General features: G+C 46.0%; 1 protein-coding gene across 1 annotated transcript; it reads right to left on the reverse strand.

Moving 5' to 3' along the window:
• Nucleotides 1-3,610: 3,610 nt before the first annotated feature.
• Nucleotides 3,611-20,804, reverse strand: LOC119455205 (gamma-aminobutyric acid receptor subunit pi-like). Its single transcript, XM_037716629.2, has 7 exons — nucleotides 20,791-20,804; nucleotides 18,007-18,104; nucleotides 9,522-9,732; nucleotides 8,329-8,411; nucleotides 6,730-6,870; nucleotides 4,650-4,945; nucleotides 3,611-3,859 (listed from the first exon to the last, which is right to left on the reverse strand). Exons 1-7 carry the CDS (start codon nucleotides 20,802-20,804, stop codon nucleotides 3,611-3,613), a joined length of 1,092 nt encoding a protein of 363 aa, XP_037572557.2.
• Nucleotides 20,805-21,479: the final 675 nt, after the last annotated feature.

Below are 21,479 nucleotides of genomic sequence, written 5' to 3' on the forward strand. Positions count from 1 at the left end.
ACCAGTCTCTTGGTGCTCATACCGTGATTTCGGCCTTTATGTAATCCCTCAAGGACACGAAAAATATAAAAAGCTGTAGAAACGGTCGAGCTTCTGTGAGTGAAACAATTGATTCCTGTTTTTTTTTTTTTCCGACGCCGCAGTCACTCCGTTATGCAAACGTGCAGTGTCGCTTAAGAAACGACGATCTCAAGCTAGTAGAAACAGCAGACATTGATCGAAACGAACACGACAAAGTCTGAATAAGTAATATCGATTTTCGCCATGCAGAAGCGTTCGTCTGCTCATTCCGCACGCATAACGCGTGAAGGCTGCGACACTAACTGGCTGTCATTTGTATACTGGATAGCGGCAGAAAACCCACATACTATACTATATTATGGATTATTTTAGAGAGTATACAGAGCTGTATATATATAAGCAGGTACCTGTATTGCGATTCAGGGTGTGTATCGTCTCACAAATCAAAGTGACTTTCTTGAGTCCCCGAACACTAGAAAGTCACTTTAATTCAGTCAAGGCAAGAAAAGAAAATATGGGCAAGCGCTATATATAATGACGTGAATCTTCCCTGCAGGCAAGATTGACACAGATGGTGAAGTAATAAAAAGTACATGTCAAAGGCTACTGTTCAAAGGGTTGAAGAGCAAATACCGCAGAAACCGCGGATACAGAAAAGATAAGAGAAGCACAGGTGTTAACTCCCACCTAAGGTTTTATAACTGAGAACATGTTATTTATTCATACTATAGAAACCATACGTGAACTCACATCACAGACGCATCGAGGGCAAAACAAACAGGCGACGACTGCACCACATAACAAAGTGAAAAAAAAACGCAGATAACGTGCCGGAGTCATTGCGTCAGTCTACACATACAACACCTATAGGTAAAGCAATTTTCGCTTGACAAATAAACGTGTGCGTGATTTCTTGAACGCTAACAAACTTTGGTCACCGAAAGAGTGTCAACCTGGTCGTCTGCACTTTCCGCTTGCACTGTGGACCCTTTGTTTAGAAACAGGCGGCTCGTTTTTATGTTCAATAGTGGCTTACCTTAAGCGTACGCACTTTCGAGTTCATGTGATTTCAGATGCCTACAACCGCTCCTCAGTGCGGTATTCTAACAATACACGAAGGCGACATCTTGGCCTGACACGGCATGCGAAGCAGCTGCTTCTGCACAGCAAAAACAGCGCCCTGGCAGCGAACAGGCGTCTCAGAACGCTGGCGAGATGAGGAGCGCCGCCACCGACGTTGCAGGCGTGCACGAGCTGAGACCAAAGTTCGTAGGTTTGAGTGCAGTGTCTGTCCCGCTCGGACCACTGTATGCACCACGGTGTGGTACGCGCACACCTGTTCAGCAGGAACGCTAGTGTTAGTACGGACAACGCTCATACCAGCAGTGCGAGGCAGAACGCTACCCTGGCCCCGCTGCAGAGCAGATGGAGCGGACCATACCGTTACAGCCCGATGACGGCGGCTTCGAGTATCCGCATAATTGAATAAAATAAGAATCGCCAATTCAACGCACACAGGCAAGCAACCTGATGGCAGCAAGCAATCAACAATCGTTGAACGAGAGGTGTATCAGGCTGCAGAAAACGGGGCTTGTCTTCGCAAGGGTGAGCCCCTTGGCCTGACTTTTCTTCGGCCTGGCGAAGACACGTCCCGAGTTGAAACGCTGGCGCGTATATACCTGAGACATTTTTTTTCGACCACTGTTGATTACTTCATGTCTTTATCTTCCTGCGAACTTCTGCATCTGCTTTGTTCGGATGACGTCACCAAGTGCCACCATTTTATACAGACGTAAGCAACCTTTCCTTAAAGTTCGCATGAGATGGGATGAGCATGAGATGGTTGCGGCGAATTAAATGTGTATGCCCTAGGCAGCCTACAAGCTAGTCTTGTGCTTGCATTTAGGCTCGCTAGTATACCTCCAAGCTAAACGTCAATAGGCAACAACGCTAATAACGTATTCGTATTTACAAACATGCGCAGACAAACGCATAGCAATAAAAGCGCACTGCGCAGAAACACGAGGTATATTTCATAGTTCCGCTGATGCGATCTTTAAAATAAGTGAATCAATTATTTGTGTTTCTTAATTTAATGTTTTCGGTTGCAAATAATAAACGCGTTAGTTCTGTTCATTGGATCCGTGTATTGAGCTGCTGCTTTTACAGCGAAGCGCCTGCCCGATGGCGGGGAAGGGATAGGCGGCTGCCACGCCTGACTGTGCGTGTGTGTGCCCGCTGTTCCACTGCGGCACATGCGCGCAGCCCTGCCGGCCTCTGCTGCCTGGGCCGCCGACTCTCTCCGGGGTCTCGTCCGCCTCTCCCCTAACAGTGTCGATAACGGCGTTTAGCCGTTCCGTGATGTGGACATCGCGCTAACGCTCTTATCAGTTGCCCTTACTTACGACTCACGATGGCCCGGCCGCGTGCCGTTCGTTCGGAGGAACAACGCAACGAGCGACTGCGTGTCCAGAAGGGCGAATGGGCGCGCAAACGTCGCGAAAGAGCGTACGCAGCAGAACGTAACTCCGGTGGTTCGGAAGCCCTAGTCAAGCAAGAGGTCGTTGGCCAAATACGCCGCGAACGACAGCAGAGCCTGCAATGGGATGGGTTATGTTCGACGACGAAGCATTTATCGTAATGACGGGTGACTTCAACGTTGCAATTGCACGCCCGGATGGAAAGTGGTTCACTTCGTTTATATAAAGCTCGAGCGCTTCGGGTTGATGTGTGTCAACGAACCGACGGTACCAACTACAACACACGGGACGTGTATAGACGTCGTTTTTACGAAGAACGTGCCTAGCGTTGCCGTACACCCTATGGCAGTGTACCATAGCGACCATAAGGTCATGGTCACTGTGGTCACTAAATAAATGAAAACCACCGGATCACATACCGGGTGTTTGAGTTAACTTGGGCCAGTCGGAAAAAACTTTTACGTAGCACGTATTGAGCAACAGAAAGCTGTATCGGGATTTTCTCATGTCGCTCTACAAATTTCTCATTGACACTTTTCATCTAATTATAATATTTGTGAAGTTGATTAATTAATTATGACTAATTAGCTAAGTAGGCGGAATGCAAAATTAGTCTGAGTATATCTAAGCGACGGCAAACAACATTACCTTGATCCTGTCCAGCTACGTGGCGTTTGCATATTTTTATACTTAGGCCCAAGTTAACTGAAACACCCTGTATATTTCTCATTCTTTAGTAGTTCAAATAACCAATTACACCATCACACCTTAATAGTCATAACTGAAAATACATAATTCCTACCATACTACAGCTTCGCTGGTCTTCCGTCTCCACCGCAGCGGGAGAGCTGACACTTTTTCTTTTTTTTTATGTACCGTCTTACGAAAAATGCTTCTATATGTATCTATGCACACTACGTCCCTCGCGCAACACTCCAACCCCGGAACCTGCGAGGTATTTTGAAATAAATAAATAAACAAATGATCTTTTCGTCTAATTATTACAGGCTGCAGTGGAAGCCCGGAAGCCGCCACGGGCAATCAGAAAGCTAAGTAGGACTAGACGACGTCCAAGCCAGTGTTCGGGACTAAAGCGCCACACGGCGGCATCAGCGTGAAGCGGTCAGGTAGTAGGCCCAGTACACAACCGTGACGAACGGGAATCCGATGACGAAGACAAGCCACGCGCGGCGATCGTGTCGCGCCTCGTCCAGCCCCACGTCCGGCGGTGTCTGGGTGCCGGCCTCGTGTGTGAGCCGGTAGCCGTCGGCCACGTACACCTGCTCGGAGATGGTGCGGCTGCAGTCGTCCGCAGCATTGTCCTCGGTCAGCTTCTGTACGCTCCACGCCCGCTGGTTCTGCGTCACGGTGCAAGCAACAGGAAAAGGCAACATTAAATGGTGGCCGTTTAAATAATGAATGTTGCACAATGACGCGTTGAAGACAGCAAAAAATAAAGTTTGACATGACAAACCAGACAGGACACAAGGACAGAACGTTGTCCTGTGGTTGCTATTGCAAGGACACACTCAAGAAGAGCGCAACTCCCCGTGTCAAAGACCAGATTTAGCAGCGCGGCGCAGGACACAAACAGAGCCACTAGGACAGATTGCTGTCCGCGTGGTTCTTGTTGTGTCCTGTGTCGCGTCGTTATATCCGCTCTTTGCCAACTTGTATGCCGACTAGCCCAACTTGAGCACGTTGTTAGCCCCCAATGTAGCTTGCTTGTCTGTGTGGTTCTTTGCTTGCTTGCCTACTTGATTGCTTGTATGTGTTCGTTTCTTTTTAATATTTTTGCACGTACGGTCACTTTATTTTCGCTTTCCTGAGTTTAAGTATCACTGCCACGCAATAAACTTTAAAGTTGGCCGTCGGCAGTGCATTCTGTCAGCTTTCTCATGTCCCATTTCATGCTCTAATCTTTAGCACGAATCCGTACCAAGTTCCAGCACGCTCGAGTCCAGATGTAAGTATTTCGCAGTCGGCTGCAAGGGGAACCATTCCAGATGGCTTCGGAATAATTTTGACCAGCTTTACCGCACGCCGAAATATAAACGCAAGTTAACTGACACATTAACCGATCAATGGTCCAAGGTTATACAGGTTGAAATGACTCAGTCAGCACCCTGAGTAACGACGCGCACACACCGCGTTGCAGACGATCAGGTAGTCGAAGAACGCGCCGAGCACGAATCCCAGGCAGATCAGGAGCCAAACGTCCATGGCGGTGAGCAGGTCGTGCCCACGCAGCATCGCCTTGAACTGTGTGGAGTGCAGCGTGAGGCCAGCGAGGGCAGCGCAGGGCAGGTACAGGCCTCCGCCCGGATACCACAGGCGCGCCCAGGCCACGGGCACCAGCATGGCCGACGGCAGCCACGTGCTCAACAAGTGAGGCCACGGGTTGCGCCTGAACGCGAACTGCAACAGCAGGCAGCGCTGGGGCCCTGCGCGAACACCCACAGCCAGGAGCTTAGAGTTAAAGAAGAGTGTTATTCGGTATTCTACAGGACACATGCCGGAACAACTGAAGTATGTTCACTCCCGATGCTTATTTTAAATGCGAAGCATTTCTTGGCGAACATTTGCAACTTTGACAGTATCTATCTATCTATCTATCTATCTATCTATCTATCTATCTATCTATCTATCTATCTATCTATCTATCTAGCTATCTATCTATCTATCTATCTCGCCGCCTACGACTTTGTGCTCTCATGGTCGTTTTGTTAACTTGGTATCTACCAAAACTGGCATACTAGTATGACAAGAGTACATGACGAACATAAATGACATGTCATGACATGCTGACCTACATGACATGATTGTCAGGACCTACATGACATGCTTGTCATGTAGGTCATGAAACAGCCGCGTACGTCTTGGTTATCCCATGGTCGTTTCGTTAACTTGGTAGGTACCAAAATTGGCATAGTTTGACACGAGTGTATGACGAGCATAAGTGATAGGTCAGGACAAATGTCATGACATGCGTGTCATGTAGGTCGTGACAATGACCCAGCAAAAACATTAACACTCAAAAACCACTGGAATGGGTTCGGACGTGGGCACTAAGTGAAGCAAACACTAAAGGATGCTGGTAGAAGTCATAGTCATGAGCATCACTCAGAAAAAATTACAACGACTCAGCGAAAAAAGTTAACACTCAAAAAACACAGAAATGGGTTCGTACGTGGGTACTAAGTGAAGGAACACTTAAGGATGGTGGTAGAATTAAGTCATAGTCATGAGAATGACTAAGGCTTTCACCTTAAAGTCTCTTAAGTGTAACTAAAGGAACTCGTTAGGACTCATGACATGAATGTCATGACATGCGTGTCATGTAGGCCATGAAAGAGCCGCCTACGTCTTGGTGCTCTCATGTTCGTTTCGTTAACTTGGTAGGCTCCTCGTACACTGCTTTGCATAACATCGATTACCACAGGGCGTGGGATCTGCCGGCTTTTTGACAATTCTTATTTTAATTGTCCACGTTAGTTATAATAATTCTGTACATACCTTTGTTCGGTTACTGTTCTAATTATGCACTTAAAGGGTCCCAATACAGTGATTCGCGCTAGGATCTCTTTATTTATACTTTTACTTGTCCTGCACTGTGCTCTATTTGAAACTAAGACTGTACCATGATTAACTGTAGGCTGTACCATATTTGAAATGCAGGAACAAGGACGCTTCACTTCGGCGCCAACTTCTTTACAAGAGTCTTCGTCAGAGATCAATGCGGTGATTCTCAGCAACAGGGTCTCAGTGCGCTCCCGTAGTCAGGCATTTCGAACAGTTCGATGGCATCTTTGTCAGCCTGCCAAAAATCTGCATGCCAGTCCACATGTGACCGGACTGGCGAAGACCAGCGCATTGGAGCTCCTGCAGAAATAATTTTCATCGTTCCAAAAGCTGCCGGTGATGAATAGTAGTGTTCTTCCCAATGCTGAGCTTCGCAGAGTCGGCCGTGGAACATATCTTGTTACTCGCAGAGTGGCCTCGAAACTTTTCACAAAGACCATACATCAGCGAAGTGCAAAGCGCAGCACTATGCACGAGCATGAAAGTTTAAACGTAAAGAAACAAAACCGAGCTAATGTTTTGACTCAGCAGTACGACATTCAACGATCAAGAAAATAGACGTTGGTTGCTGATCAATCTATTGCCATACGTGGTACGCTTCGGTCGCATAACTTTTGGCGGCCGATACGCCTCCAGCAGTCCTCACCTGCGATCGACTCAAGCGTCTGTTTGCTCGTGCTCAGCGTGATGGTGTGCAAGCGCGCTCCGCGTAACCACACCACGTCTTCCTCGCCAGTCTTGAACACGCTGATCCAATGAAGTTGTGCCGTGGACTCGGTGTGGCGCTCTGCGGAAAGCGCACAAACCATTGGGACGTACAGAGTAAGAAGCTTAACACGGTGCCGCGAATAGGCTACATCATTCCTCTCACGTTGCGTTGCAGACGTCAGTTGCAAGATGTCACGCAAGATCTCCAATGTATTCAGCACACCTTAGAATTTGGAGGCGTCCTAGTTAGAGACAATTTGTATATAACTTCAAGTTCAGCTCAAGCTGATCCACAGAGCAGAGTAGATGGCAAGAGCCAGCGGAGCCCTGGACTAGGGGCCCCGACCATTAGCGATGCCCCTTCGGGGCAAGACAAAACTCTATCTTTGTAATAAAGTTTATCTATCTATCTATCTATCTATCTATCTATCTATCTATCTATCTATCTATCTATATCTATCTATCTATCTATCTATCTATCTATCTATCTATCTATCTATCTATCTATCTATCTATCTATCTATCTATCTATCTATCTATCTATCTATCTATCTATCTATCTATCTATCTATCTATCTATCTATCTATCTATCTATCTATCTATCTATCTATCTATCTATCTATCTATCTATCTATCTATCTATCTATCTTACTCGCTCATGCTCACTGGCAAGTGGATAAGCATGGCTGACACCTTTACATTACATATATGTACGCGAATGAGCAGCACCCCGCTTCACCTCTCGCTGATGGTGGCGCTCTAGTACGGCGTGTCGAGGTTTTAGACGCCTAGCTTCTTACATAATGACGTGACATGAAATATTCCATGTCTGTCCAGCACAAACACCTTCAAGATCGATTTTTCTTTGAAGCGGTTTTTTTTTTTTTTTTTACTTTCGCATAGTTGTCACCTAGAAAAAACTACAGGAACGAGGAACTGCGCGAATACATCTGCGACAGAAATTTTGCAGGCCACAGGATTTGCGACAAATTTCAAATTCCCAGTCTCCATAAGGTCTGTGCACACAGCTTCAAATTCAGAGTTGCAGCTCGTGGTAGTACTTGCAGTCTACTTATTTACAGGTTGCATAGTTCAGTAGCGCCAAAATCAAATCAAACATGTTTATTTTGGAGAAAGAATACAAAATTTTCCTGCGGGAGGCAAAGACTAAAGACGAAAAAGCCTGACGAGGTCTTGGCCCCCTGAACTCAACCCAAAATTGAGCTTTTCCTTTCAACCCGCAACCCGCGCCCTGTAATCTATTGACGCCGACTGTACGCTCTTCTCCTTGCATAACGGAAAGACCTTCAACAGGAAAAGAAGGACAACAGTTTTACGCGGAACGTCTCGTAAGTCTCGATAACTAAAGGCACACGGTCGGAAATGATGACCTTGGCAGAGGTTTGGTATACACTGGAAAACGACTAGAATGTCACAGACTGGGGATGGAGTGACCATATAATGTCTCCCCTGTGGCATGCAGTGTTTAGGCGGCGTTGCCTCGTGTATAATTGAACAAGCACACGATGCACTCACGCAACTTGATTCTGAACGGACAACGCTGTGTGTCCAGAGGGTATAGGTCCAGGTTTATGGCACAGGACACTCTGAACACATACCTGTTGGGTTGAGATCAGAAGATAGGTTACAACGTTGCGTTGCAGACGTCAGTTGCAAGATGTCATGCAAGATCTCCAATGTACTCAGCACACCTTAGAATTTGGAGGCGTCCTAGTTAGATACAATTTGTATATAACTTCAAATTTAGCTCAACTCATTTGGTTCTAATTGTAGCCCTGTGCTGCAATCAGCTGAGAGGCGAATTTAGCGCTTGCGAAATTACCTTAGCGTTTTCTATTACTCTAGGACGAATTTAGTTGACAAGATTATTTCGAGGTCTTGCGACACTTCGATTTATCCCCTAAGCGGTATTCGTGTCACCATCCAAACATTACCTAAAGCTAATGCATCTACCTTGCCGGTCCGGTACGAGGAGGCACTTTTCCTAAACTGGCGAACTCAGTTACCAAGGAACCGACTCTGCCCCTTTCGTAAAATCTCGATAAAATCATGCAAAGGGCGATTTCTTTAACGCAGGGCCGTTCTTTATCATACCAACGAAGCAGTTGCAGAGGAGCCGCCATGGTTGCTTAGTGGCTATGGTGTTGGGCTGCCAAGCACGAGGTCGTGGGATCGGATCCCGGCCACGGCGGCCGCATTTCGATGGGGGCGAAATGTGAAAACATCCGTGTACTTAGATTTAGGTGCACGTTAAAGAACCCCAGGTGGTCCAAACTATTCCGGAGTCCCCCACTACGGCGTTCCTCATAATCAGATCGTGGTTTTGGCACGTAAAACCCCATAATTTTTTTTAAAGTTGCAGTAGAGCTTACGTCATCGTTTTCGCACTACTGAACCAAACATGAAGGCTTAAAGAAACACGGACCGTCTATGGCTCGTTTTCAACCGCGTGCCAATTTCTCTGTTTGAATGCCTGGCTTCCGGTGTGCTCTTCGAGAGATACATCGGAATTGCCACGACGTACGTTTCTTGAAAACACTCATTATAAGCGCGTGGCTTCCGCGTTCCACCTCACTTAGTACGGAATTCAGATAGCCACAATCTTTTTTTTTTCTTTTTCTTTCAATGCTTAACGTATCACTCCTTAGCTGCACATGTTAGCAAATATATACATTACATCCTACATAGAAATGCAGCTGACATCACACCTGCGTGTGTCCGCAATGGTGCCGTCCTCGTAGATGCGAGTGATACGCGAGGCGTCGTCAGCTGTCGCAGCCAACAGACGCACCTCGCTGACGTCCAGAAAGGTCAGCCGTGGCGTCCAGATCTCGTGCTCCAGGTATGAGGGCAGCGCCACAAAGCTGTTTTTCCTGAAGAAGGTCAGGTTGAGCCGCGGGTCACGCCACCTCAGCCGCACTAGAGCCAAAAGGCCGAATTCCTGCCGAGAAAGTTTGTGGTGCCGACGGATGTTGCTGCACTGTCCAAACACTTCGATTTTTTTTTTCGCGTGTTTATTGCGCTAAGTAGAAAATATCAGCCAAATTGTGCACCCCACACACTTCCGAGAGTTTATTTTTATTTTTTCTTCTTCTTCAGCAGCTTGCCCTGTGGAATAGATGTGTATTCATTAAAAAAACGGTGAGGCCCTCCACATGTAGAAATTGCAGTAGTGGCGTAGCGAACTTATCGTCCTTTAGTCAACGCCCATAAATTACTGCTTCATCAGTTTGAAGCTTGGCAGCTCTTATAATCCTCTCTCGAGTAGCCCTATTTCGTAGGCAGAGCCACAACATGTGGGCAATGTCTGCTGTAGACGCATGGAACAGCACACTTTGACAGTTCATGTGGTCTTCACGTGTTGGACCGTAGGCCCAGGTGACGAGGTTTGCGTGAGACCGTTTCATGCTGCAGTAACCATCTGAAACGCTCGTATAAACTCGTCGGAGGATCGGGAAGTTGATACCACGAAGCGAACACTAAGCCAATATATCCGTCGACCCAAACATGTGTTTGCGGCCAGACTAAATAATGTTCAGGGAACCACGAAATATATTACGTCGGATAATAGAACAAAACGTTTCGTGCTATCATGGTTAAGTCCCTGTATGAGACGCTTTTCGTGAAACTGCAGGAATAAAACGTACTGTCCGGAGAAACGTATTACTCGAATACTATGAACATATTGTTAACGCGCCGATATTATAGCTGGCAAACCGTATTTGCGAGCAACGTATTGTCGAGTTCCACTGCATATTTCATTCTTGTCATCCGTCATCCCAAATGTCTGATACTAGCAATAATGTCAACGCAGCTGTGCGCGATCTAATGGGAAAAATATATAATAGCGCTAAACTATAATCACTACGCGATTTGGGTTTTTGTGCACCGGTCTCTGAATTCACTGAAGTCAGCGGGCGGCCGTTGCCTTCTAAGATGAAGTTTGTTTGTTTGTTTTTCCGCTTCGCAAGTCATCCGCGGCACAACTTTCTTTATTGCGTGAAGGGTTGTGTGAAACCAATGCGTAAAATCGTATCGCGTTGCTCTGCCGGCCGCAGTATTTGGAGGCTGAAATGCATTCTCAACATACAAGCCTTGAACTTCTTCGATCTTTCAAATATACCTGGCAGAACACAGTCTCCAGAGGTTACATCTCATGGCTGTAGCAAATGGCGCTCAAAGTGTCTTTGGCCCATTGGAAGGATCAGGCCTTCCAACGTTAATTTCAATCCTGGAAACAGTCAGTCAGTGAACTCTACAAATGGCATGTGACAGTGTGCCAGTGTGAGACACAGTGCGAATGACTGTCACAAAGCCGGGGAGCAATGTCACCATATAGTTCTCTCAGCAGTTGTCTATTAAGAGTAAGGATTCAAACTATTATTGATCTAGAAAATTATTTTTGTATGGTATCTAAAGGACATTCAAGGGATTCTGCCCAATGCCGCAATCATCGCTTCCCCTCAGGAAAAAATTTACTTGCTGCGCCAAACGTGTATTGCGAAAAGAGCTGACACATTTCCTTTCCTCCAGCTGTAGATGTTACGTGCCATCCCATGAGAAGTAATATCGACAGCGCCTTGCTATGATCCTTTCTGAGATTGCAGTCGGCATGTCTTGCGGGGTGCCTTATTTCTTTTGCTGCTGCTCTTGGTGTCGTAATGCCCAAGAAACAACCGTGTTATGCTACTCACCGTAACTAGCTTCGTCACTGTAACTGTGACCGCGAAGAAAGTTTTCGGCTTCCCATACGTCCTCATCTCCAACCTAGCGATTAAAAAACAAAATGCGAGAAGGATTCCTACCGTTGCCTTCGTTCGGGACATAAGGTTCGCAGTAGTCGGTTCTTTTCTCGGAACTTTTTGGTGCAGACCAGACATGTCGCGTTTACTCCTACCGTCGGGGATTTCGCCAGCGCTTGCGACACCTTTCTTAACGTCTTTCTCAGCGATTCCATGTAGCGTCACGAGAGAAAATGGCCTTGTCAGTCTTCTGCTGATTCACTGACTGACTGAGTTGTTGAAAGTCAATCTTAATGTTGAATTCAGTATTTCATTTTTTATTTTTTATTTTCAGAATGTGCAAGAAACTGTGCCATCCTTGGAGCTGCTAAAATAAAGCTTTCTTAAAGACTTAGAAGAAAGTTAAAAAGAGCTAATGCACAGGAAAGGTGAATTAGGCGAAGCTGGATTATTGTAGTGATCATTACTATTTTCACCTTGAAATACGGGACTAGACCATCACAGACAAGCTTTCGTACATCACCGAGAGCTTCCGCACGCAAGAAATAAGTATATTTTTATGGCTGCATCCAGGCAGCGCCAGAACTTTCCTGAAGAAGTGCAGGCGCCGACAGCGCTAACCCGAACAATGGAGATAATCTTGAGCAGCTTACCTTTAACAAAGCACGGAATAAGGCGCAAACAGTGAATCCTTTGAAATGAAGATGCACTAAGCAAACATTCAAGGCACCCTCAACTAGAAATTTCTAGCACACTCCTCAGGAGAAGCAAAAAGGCCCTTACGGCGAATTTAGTTTAAGTATGACTGTGACTGTACGTTCACGACAGATGCTCTCTTAATTCGGGTCAGGTAGCAGGAGTATTTTCATCTTCCACACGTTGGCTGCTTTCGTCAGAAGCTAGGCTTCGCGAATTAACAGTCGCTTCGCTGTAGTCAACCTACCATGGCTCTTACCCTCGGCAAGGTTAACTATGCCACATGAAAGAAATGTTGCGCTGGCTAACGCAAAATTGTGAACGAACCATCTAATGAATGAACATTATTTGCGGCATCCAATCTCTCGCCTTCAGCTTCATTATTTGATGAGACAGTTTATTGAGCCCTGAAGCCATCCACATAAGAAAGCAGACCGCATGAAGTAGAGCACAGGCGCCTGGATCACAATAAAACTTTCTTGCCACAAGGCATACTGAGTGAACTTGTTTACACTCTCGAATTAGACATTTCCCTGATATTTCCCGAGCATATATATTTTCGAACATCTGTTTTTTTTTTTTATACATATAGACGCGCTTTTTTCGAGTCTCACAGCATATTCGCGCACTTGGCTACTTGACCTGATACGAGTGTCTCACACTGTGATCGCAGACTTTGTAAAACATTTCTTCACTGCGGCGCCATCACACATTCGCCGGTTTGAGTTAGAAAAAAGAAAACTTCTTTTCAGAAAGCGCGTCGCTGCTTACACTTTCCGAACCGGAGAGTGGGTCCACGTTCAATAAATTCATGTCGAGGTAAACTTGCGCTGGTTCACCTTGGGATGGAGAGAGAAAATAAAGCACGTTAAGTTCAGAAAAGCACCTTTTAATCTCTCGACTGCGAAATTTAGTATCAGATGGTAGCTTTGAAAACTAAAAACAGGTTTACCCAAACGTCAGCCCTTCCAGACCTGTACGTAACTAATTACATGTAAATAATTACGCGTAACCAACTACATTCTTTGGCAGTCATGTAGTTTAACGATTACTTTGTTTACTTGGTAACGCTCCCTGTAATTAAATTACTTTTTTAAATAATCAATTACATGTAACCAGTTACTTCATTGACGAGACAAGCTGTAACAGGCGACGCAGCATTGAGAACCTAATTTTCGCGGGAAACTACAACAACCGAGATCGCGCCACGCAGAAACCTCGAAGATGTGCCCTGTTCAGACAAGCAAACACATAATTTCAGTATTTGTTTCCTTATCTTAACGCTCCTTCAGATGTTGGACAACGAATTGAACCGGTGCTGGTATATAGGACGTTAATGCCAGGAAATCGCCGACGGCCGATTTTCTTAGCTTTTAATTTGTCCCGAGGGAGCGTCTTCTCCAAGTTCCAGCAACAATGAAGCGCAGGGCTTCATAGAGGAGTCAGATGCTGAGTAGCGACAATCTTGTGCGCAAGATGTTCACACTGCTTTTGTGGAGAAGTAACTGGCAAGGGACCAAGAATTCAGAATCGCCAGTCAGCCTCTAGTCTGTAAAGGAGTACGTTTATCTAGGTCAATTACTCACAGGGGACCCTGATCATGAGAAGGAAGCTTACGGAAGAATAAAATTGGGTTGGAGTGCATACGGCAGCATTACCAAATCCTGACTGGGGGCTTACCACTGTCGTTGCAAAGAAAAGTGTACAATCATTGCATTCTACCGGTGCTAACATAACGGGCAGAAACTTGGAGGTTAACAAAGAATCTCGAGAACAAGTTAAGGACCGCACAAAGAGCGATGGAACGAAAAATGTTAGGCCTAACGTCAAGAGACCGGAAGAGAGCGGTGTGGATCAGAGAGCAAACGGCGATAGCCGATATTCTAGTTGACATTACGAGAAAAAAAATGGAGCTGGGCAGGCCATGTAATATGTAGGATGGATAACAGGTGGACCATTAGAGTTACGGAACGGGTGCCAAGAGAAGGGAAACGCAGTTGAGGACGGCAGAAAAGTAGGCGGGGTGGTCATGAATTTAGGAAGTTTGCAGGCGCAAGTTGGAATCAGCTAGCGCAAGACAGGGGTAATTGAAGATCGCAGGGAGAGGCCTTCGTCCTGCAGTGGACATAAATATAGAATGATCATGATGATGAACTAGTAACTGTAATCAAAGACGTTTGAGAATGAAGTAATTGTAACTGTAATCGGCTGCTTTTTTTTCTGTAACGTGTACAAGTCTGGTCCTTGCCAGGTTAGAGAAGAGGTACACTATGGCCCGCGGCAACCCTTCCTGACCGGCTGCTTTCTGTAACTTCCGGCAGGCGGCGACACAAGTTTATGCTTGCGCCGTCGCGGCAGCAGCTCGCATCCCCATAAGCAAAGTCAAATTTGCCCTTTTAAAAAGAAGCTTTTGTTTGCGAACCTCGCCAGGTTTCGTGAACGTGGGTGCTGAGGCCCTGGCTGTTCTCTTGCAGAATAGACCAACCAATCACGGCGGAGTACGCGCACCACTGCGTTTCTTGCCCCACCACCAGATTGCGCTCGCCTCTGCGCAACTCAAAGGGAAGGTCGTTTACATTTCGAATCGAGATCAAGATGACTTAGAACACGTAGTTATAAAGCGAGGCACACCAAGGAAGAAGAAGCATGTGCTTGCCTGCGGCAAAGCTATAGGGAAACGATGGAACAAGTTTTATTAGAATGTGAAGATATCTACCCAGCTGTCGGTTTAGGCTGCTCTGGCCTCCTTGAAGTACTTGGGTTCAGGGATAGCAGGGCGAAAGTAAACATGTGCGCAATAAAGATTATTAAAGGCGATTGGAGGTTTGGCGGCAGAGAAGTAGAGAGACCCCAAACAACGGAGGTGTACAAAAACAAAGTGTCCAAGAGTGGTTCAGAAAGTTTGATGCTGGGAATTCCTAGTGATCTTTTTTTTTTTTTTTTTTTTTTTTTTTGAGGTAGCTAGGACATTAGGCAAAATAAGAAAAAGAGCTTAGTGGCGCAACGCACCACCCCGTTTCAAAGGAGACGTCCATAGCATCCATCCATCCATCCATCCATCCATCCATCCGCGGGAGCGGCGGCCGTGCGGAGAAAAGAAAAAAAGGAACAGAAAGCTCGCCTTTGCGCATCCGCGACAGCAGCGGCGGCATTGCGTTAGCCTCTCTGCAATGCCTGAATAAAGCGTTCTGTTTCACTCTGTGCGGACACAAGCTCGTGTTTCGACTCTTTATGCACTCGCACAAAGATTCGCTGTATATAGATTCCAACTCGTTGAATCTGATGCATTTTTTTTTTACAGAACAGGCCATTCACTGTGAAAAGTGTTACACTGAACGACGTAGACTCCGAAATGCGATCCTTCAGCAAAATTTTCAGCCAGAGCAGTGCAGCGGTAAGCGCAGTCTTCTTTTTGAACACGTTAAGCGAAATATGCAGGACCCTGTATAACGCGCTCACGGTGGCATTCTTATTCTAAGCAAGAAACCGACGAAGCCGTCATAAATATATGAATGAACTTGTTCTACGAATAAAAGTTTCGCCTCATGACGAAGCGACATCAGTCTTGGCAACTATCAGCTGTGCTGCCGCTGGACATCCGCGTGAAGTCATGTGCGAGCGTGCCAACGGAAGAGTCTCTTTATGAAGGCACTTCGTGAATTAATGGTTTCTGTTCCTGAAGCGCCTATCTTTTTCTGTTGCGCGTGTATATACGTGAAACAGCAGCTACACGGAGCATACCGATCATTCGTTAAACACATTCGTTACACCTCCTAACAACGAAAGGAGAAAAGTAGCGTCTCCTGGCACACACTCTCACGAACACCTTTTCCCTTCACTGTGTCTGTATGGGTGCCACCGCGTTTTCGTGCGGTGTGAAACAAAACGCGGTCCCGTGATCGCGGGCTAGAGAAAAAGTGCTGCATCGTGTAACAGGGCACGCAGCCAACTAGCACTTTTCTTACTTTGGGCTTCCTTTGTCCACTTTCCGATTTTTTTTCTCTCTTTTATTAAATTCTGTCTTTCCATTCAGTGACCAAAAAACAGCCTTACAATCAATTCGCGGATGGGCTGTGCGACGTAATCCGCAGGATTCCCCCAAGAGCGCGCTTGCACGCGGCCTTGTGTAACGTGTAGTTTCTTTGTACTTTTTTGTTCTTCTTTTTCTCGTTAAGTTTTGCGCAGCGTCGCCCTTGAATGCTAAGAGGAACCTACATCATAAGCTTAGCACAGGAATTACAAGGACTGCGTGAGGGAAGCGAAGAAAAGCATTAAAGAATGGTCTTAATGCTATAAAACGGGCACCGTCCCGGTGCGTCGTGCCCGCGCAGACGCGGATGTCTGTTCTGCTCGCGTCGACGCGAGCCAAAAATGTAGCGCAGGCAAGGTCGCCTTTGAAGTCGCGCGTCAAAGATGAACGATGCGCCTTGGCGGCGGACGCGCCAGATCGATGAAATATGCGGTGAAGGAAACTCCGGATGCAGTCGTTGAGTTTTGTTGAATACACTTTCCTCTTTCCCTGTACACAACAGTCGATACAGAGTAGGGATTCCAGTCCGGCTATTAATCTATCCCCTCGCCCCCAACCCCCAGGAAAAAATATCGTCATTATAGTTAACGTGAAAATTTAACTGGCCTGTGCTTGTTGCCAGTGGGATATATCGTAGACAAGAGAGAGAGAAATAACATTTATTAGTTCCAAGAACTAAGGTCAGTTTTTGGCACTGTGTAGGTCTTTGTGACCCCAGGCGCTCAGATCAAGCGTGCGAGGCGTGTACCTTGAATAGAGCACAAGAGGGGCATGGAGGTTCCTCGGCACAACACAGAAAGAGCAGTCTATAAATTATCACAATATCCGCATTCGAAAGTACCGGCGGCAAATACGTGAAAAGTAGTCCGGTAGGTTACTTAACGATTTGGCCTATGAAGTTGAAATCAACGTTCTAACGTACACGCTGGATAGTGTGCCAGCAATGGGGCCAATGCAAAACGCTTTGTGTTAAAAAAAATTAAATTATGGGGTTTTACGTGCCAAAACCAGTTCTGATTATGAGGCACGCCGTAGTGGGGTACTCCGAAAATTTGGACCACCGGGGGTTCTTTAACGTGCACCTAAATCTAAGTACACGGGTGTTTTCGCATTTCGCCCCCATCGAAATGCGGCCGCCGTGGCCGGGATTCGATCCCGCGACCTCGTGCTCAGCAGCCCAACACCATAGCCACTGAGCAACCACGGCGGGTAACGCTTGTTGTTGTTGTTGTTGTTGTTGTTGTTGTTGTTGTTGTTGTTGTTGTTGTTGTTGTTGTTGTTGTTGTTGTTGTTGTTGTTGTTGTTGTTGTTGTTGTTGTTGTTGTTGTTGTTGTTGTTGTTGTTGTTGTTGTTGTTGTTGTTGTTGTTGTTGTTGTTGTTGTTGTTGTTGTTGTTGTTGTTGTTGTTGTTGTTCGAACAACAAAACAACGATGCCAGAGCCATATATATTTGAATTTGACTGTGCGCCTTGGCAGCACGCTACCATATCTGCTTCGAACGTGCGTTAAACAGCTAACCAGGATGAACGCGGCGGGAAGAAACATTGCACAAGGCCTGGCCTTAACCGCACCGAGAAGACGGTGTCCTTAACCGACAAGCGAGAGTTCCAAATGGCGCCGAGACATGTTTCATGCTGGCCACGAAAAGCAGCAAGGAGACGCTTAGCAGAAAAGAGCAGCATCACCAGTGCAAATAAGCGCACTCGCCGAGCACGAGCTGGCTCACCGGCTTGGGACGGGGCAGCGTACTTCTTGTAGCCGGAGCCGAGGACGACAAGTTTCGTGGTCGCCTCATCAACGGTCAGGTTTGCGTACGCGTAAGACCTGCAAAAGGGTAAAAAGAAAGCGCGCAGAATGTAATTAGGAGAGAAAATGAGGTTATCCCGGATATAGGACGGGCGCGAGCGCCTGAGTTATTCCGCTGTCTGCAGAACCTTTGACCGAAGCTTCGGCTTGCTAATTCCGCGCGGTGTAAGGGGGCCCAAGGAGAGAATCAGCTGCGTAACCGCATCGAGCATTCGTCGATTTCGCGCAGAAAGAAAGTGCTTAGCAACACTGCATCGTGAAGCATTCTTGCATGGCAGACGGGAATGTGCGGCCCGTGGCCCCCAGCTTCCACGCGAAGCTACGCTTTCCGGTCATGCTCTTGTGTTTTCTGTTCTCTGACGAGACTAACGCATTAGCTTTGACTATCTATTTGTAGAATAGGATCTCAATCGAAAGGCTTCAAGGTGAATGGTTCTAAGCAGGAAAGCGACCTAATACAAGGCAGCAGCCGCTACAGCTGCGACGGCTACCCGCAGCTGTGACTCGGTGGTTGTGGTATTTCCACTGCTGAAAACGAAATCACGGGATTTCCGGATTTTTTCTAGATTCGAAGACAACATTAGTGTAGGAATTCAACGCAGAAAACCCGGGCACTTAAATTGATGAGCATGTTATAGATTCACACATGATGAAAATAAATCAGTAGCACTTCGTTATGTCATTTCGCATAGGTCACAGCACAGCTTCAGGATGCTAAATTCCTATTATTATTATGATCCGTCCTGAGCTGTTTCCACTTACTAAGTTGCTGCATCAAAAGCCTGTCTTACAAAAAAAAAGAAAAAAGGGATGTTGTCAGTGAGAATGGGTAGTGTACGACGTCAGCAAAAAATGGCTAAAGTTCACACTAGTTGACCGGAAGATTTTAGAACGCCCAACGATCCATACACTCAAACATCCTCGAGTTGACTCTCCTGAACAAGAGTTCTATGCACCTCGGCGGCAGAGCAACGCTTGTGGGACACCAAGCGTTGCGGTGACGATGAGCGATTGAACCCCGCCAAACGAGTAAATATCAGTACTGCACTAAAGTTCCACTTATCAGCTTGGGCACCAGTGCAGTCAGGTTGTTGTGCTTTGCACCGTGGAGAGAAGCCGCACCTGACAGTTTTGTCCGACGTCGCGGAGCGTTCTACCAAGGGCAGCCCCGCTTGCTGACTGCACTGAAACTATTTGTCTCTGTTAGATAAAAACGGGAGAAATAATACTCTAAGCAAATCTAGACGTATTCTACCGCTTATCCAAAGCCAATCAGTACGTTCAGCGCTTCTGGGGCCCCGTGCACGTGCTTACCAAGTAATTCCAAGCACAGCGATCATCAGGCTCTCTCCGCAAGTCATCTGAAATACGAGTTACAATCTAAGCTACTGCGTATAAAGTAAAATAAACGTTCTAATAGGAATTCAGGGATGTAGCCTATGAGAAGAGTGGAGGGCGGGATGGTACCGATGTTAGAAAACCAAAACAACCGAAATATTATTGATATGAGAACACCCTTCTAATACAGGCTCATGACAGCTGTACCATTGCGACTGACGATTCGTTCTCGCGACATACACGAACAGCTTAATATACATCTTCTATAGGCATTCAATAATTCACACTGCAGTCCCTCTTCGGTCCCGCGCAGAAGTGGGTAGAAACAACAACACAAAGATAAAAACTACCACATCACTAATCAAAAGCATGTTCAATGATAAACCAGACCTTAGCCGGTTTAATGTAAGGATGCATTTCGCTCAATCTTATTTCTTTCTTATGATCCACTTTTCATGACCAGTTAACCCTCATGATAGCGTGGACGCAGCTCCGCTCGGACTGCCGACGAAGCCGAAAAAGAACAGCAATAATATTAGAATAATGTCATTAGCGCGTTAACCCAGCCTTGTCAACGCAGGTAAAGATAATGTAGCCATAGCACCTAACTAAATACAAAACATAACATTGTAATTACAAATACACCTCAAAGTATAGTCCGCATTCAAATTGTTGCCTCTCTCTGACAAAGTGATGTAGCTTTGAAATGCAATTATAACGTCAACACACTCACACACAGAAAGGCCCCATGAGTACTAAGTGTTTCAATAATTATACATATTATACATGTCAGTGAAACTGCAAGCACAGACATGGCTAAATACGCTGGCACTTGAGTTTCTGCGTACTATCTGTACAAACGTTACAGATATTACACAGATGGACAAATAGACATTCACTGTCAGAATTGAACGAAAACAGCGTCCGGACTATTTGCCTCAAACTATAAGCTCTAGCTACGGGGCGCTTTCTTCGCGTTCCACCAACGTTGTTCTTTGATCTTATCGTTGTTTTTTTTTTTCTTCACGTTGCTTTTCTCGCTTTGCCTCCTCGGAAAATATTATCAGAACAATGAAAGGCGAAACTTTCAATATTTGCCCCGGCTTCCAATATTTATCCCGGCCTTTCGTTGCTCCATCGTAAAGATTATGCTCATTATAGTCAGGAAAGTACTACATAAAAAGCAAGAAAGACGTGCCTGTGGGGTATTTTTCGGAATTGTTTTAGTCCGGGTTCCCAGTCGATAAACTTGAAAAGACAGCCAAAAAGAAGAAGAAAAAAAGCGCACGCACGGGAAGACGACGCAGGCGATCACAAATGCAGCGGTCGTACTCTCTTTGAAGTCAAGTTTTTCTTCCCTCCTCACCTCGCGCGCACCATCCCGTAGAATCAAAACAATGGCTACGGGCGTAGCCCGTAAATTACCGACATCGGAACGTCTCTGAAACTTTAGGCGGTAAGTATACGACTGCTCAAAAGGTAAGGTAAGGAAAACTATGGGAGAACCCAAACTTCGATCTCATCATTTACATCGCCCTCCCTTGCCCAAACCGCCCTAGCGCCCGCCGCGCACCCACCGAAAGAAATCATCTTCACCTGCCCTCAGGGCTTCGACGAAAACTACAGTTATCCGAAGGCACCCGTGTGTCTGTCTGTGTCTGTGTGTGCATGAACACACAAAACTCGAGTGCAATGCCAAGTATTATTACATACCCGCGTTTTCGTGAGAGCGTATAACTCGCCGTCCTTTATCGAAGCAGGAGAACACCCGATGTTTTATTAAACTTTCGAACTGGGGATCCGGGAGAGCGCTAGAGAACTACGTAAGTACAAGCTCATATGTACTTGTGCGTCCGCTGGTCTTTCTCTATATACACGTGTACGATGCAAACATAGGGAAGCGAGACGTCATTAATTAAGTCCACGCAAAGACAACTGTGTTAATACTTTTTTTCCTGCGAAATTCAAAAGAATATATATATATATATATATATATATATATATATATATATATATATATATATATATATATATATATATATATATATATATCTG

This window comes from Dermacentor silvarum, chromosome 6 (genome assembly GCF_013339745.2).
Source record: "Dermacentor silvarum isolate Dsil-2018 chromosome 6, BIME_Dsil_1.4, whole genome shotgun sequence".
NCBI classification, from domain to species: Eukaryota; Metazoa; Arthropoda; class Arachnida; order Ixodida; family Ixodidae; genus Dermacentor; species Dermacentor silvarum.

Excerpts from the sequence above, each read along its gene's own strand:
- LOC119455205 (XM_037716629.2), bottom strand. Across the intron at positions 9,733-18,006 it reads CGCTGCCCCGTCCCAAGCCG|TGCGGCTGAGGTGGCGTGAC; the intron begins GTGAGCCAGCTC and ends TTTTGGCTCTAG. Across the intron at positions 8,412-9,521 it reads ACCATTGCGGACACACGCAG|GTATGTGTTCAGAGTGTCCT; the intron begins GTGTGATGTCAG and ends TCAACCCAACAG.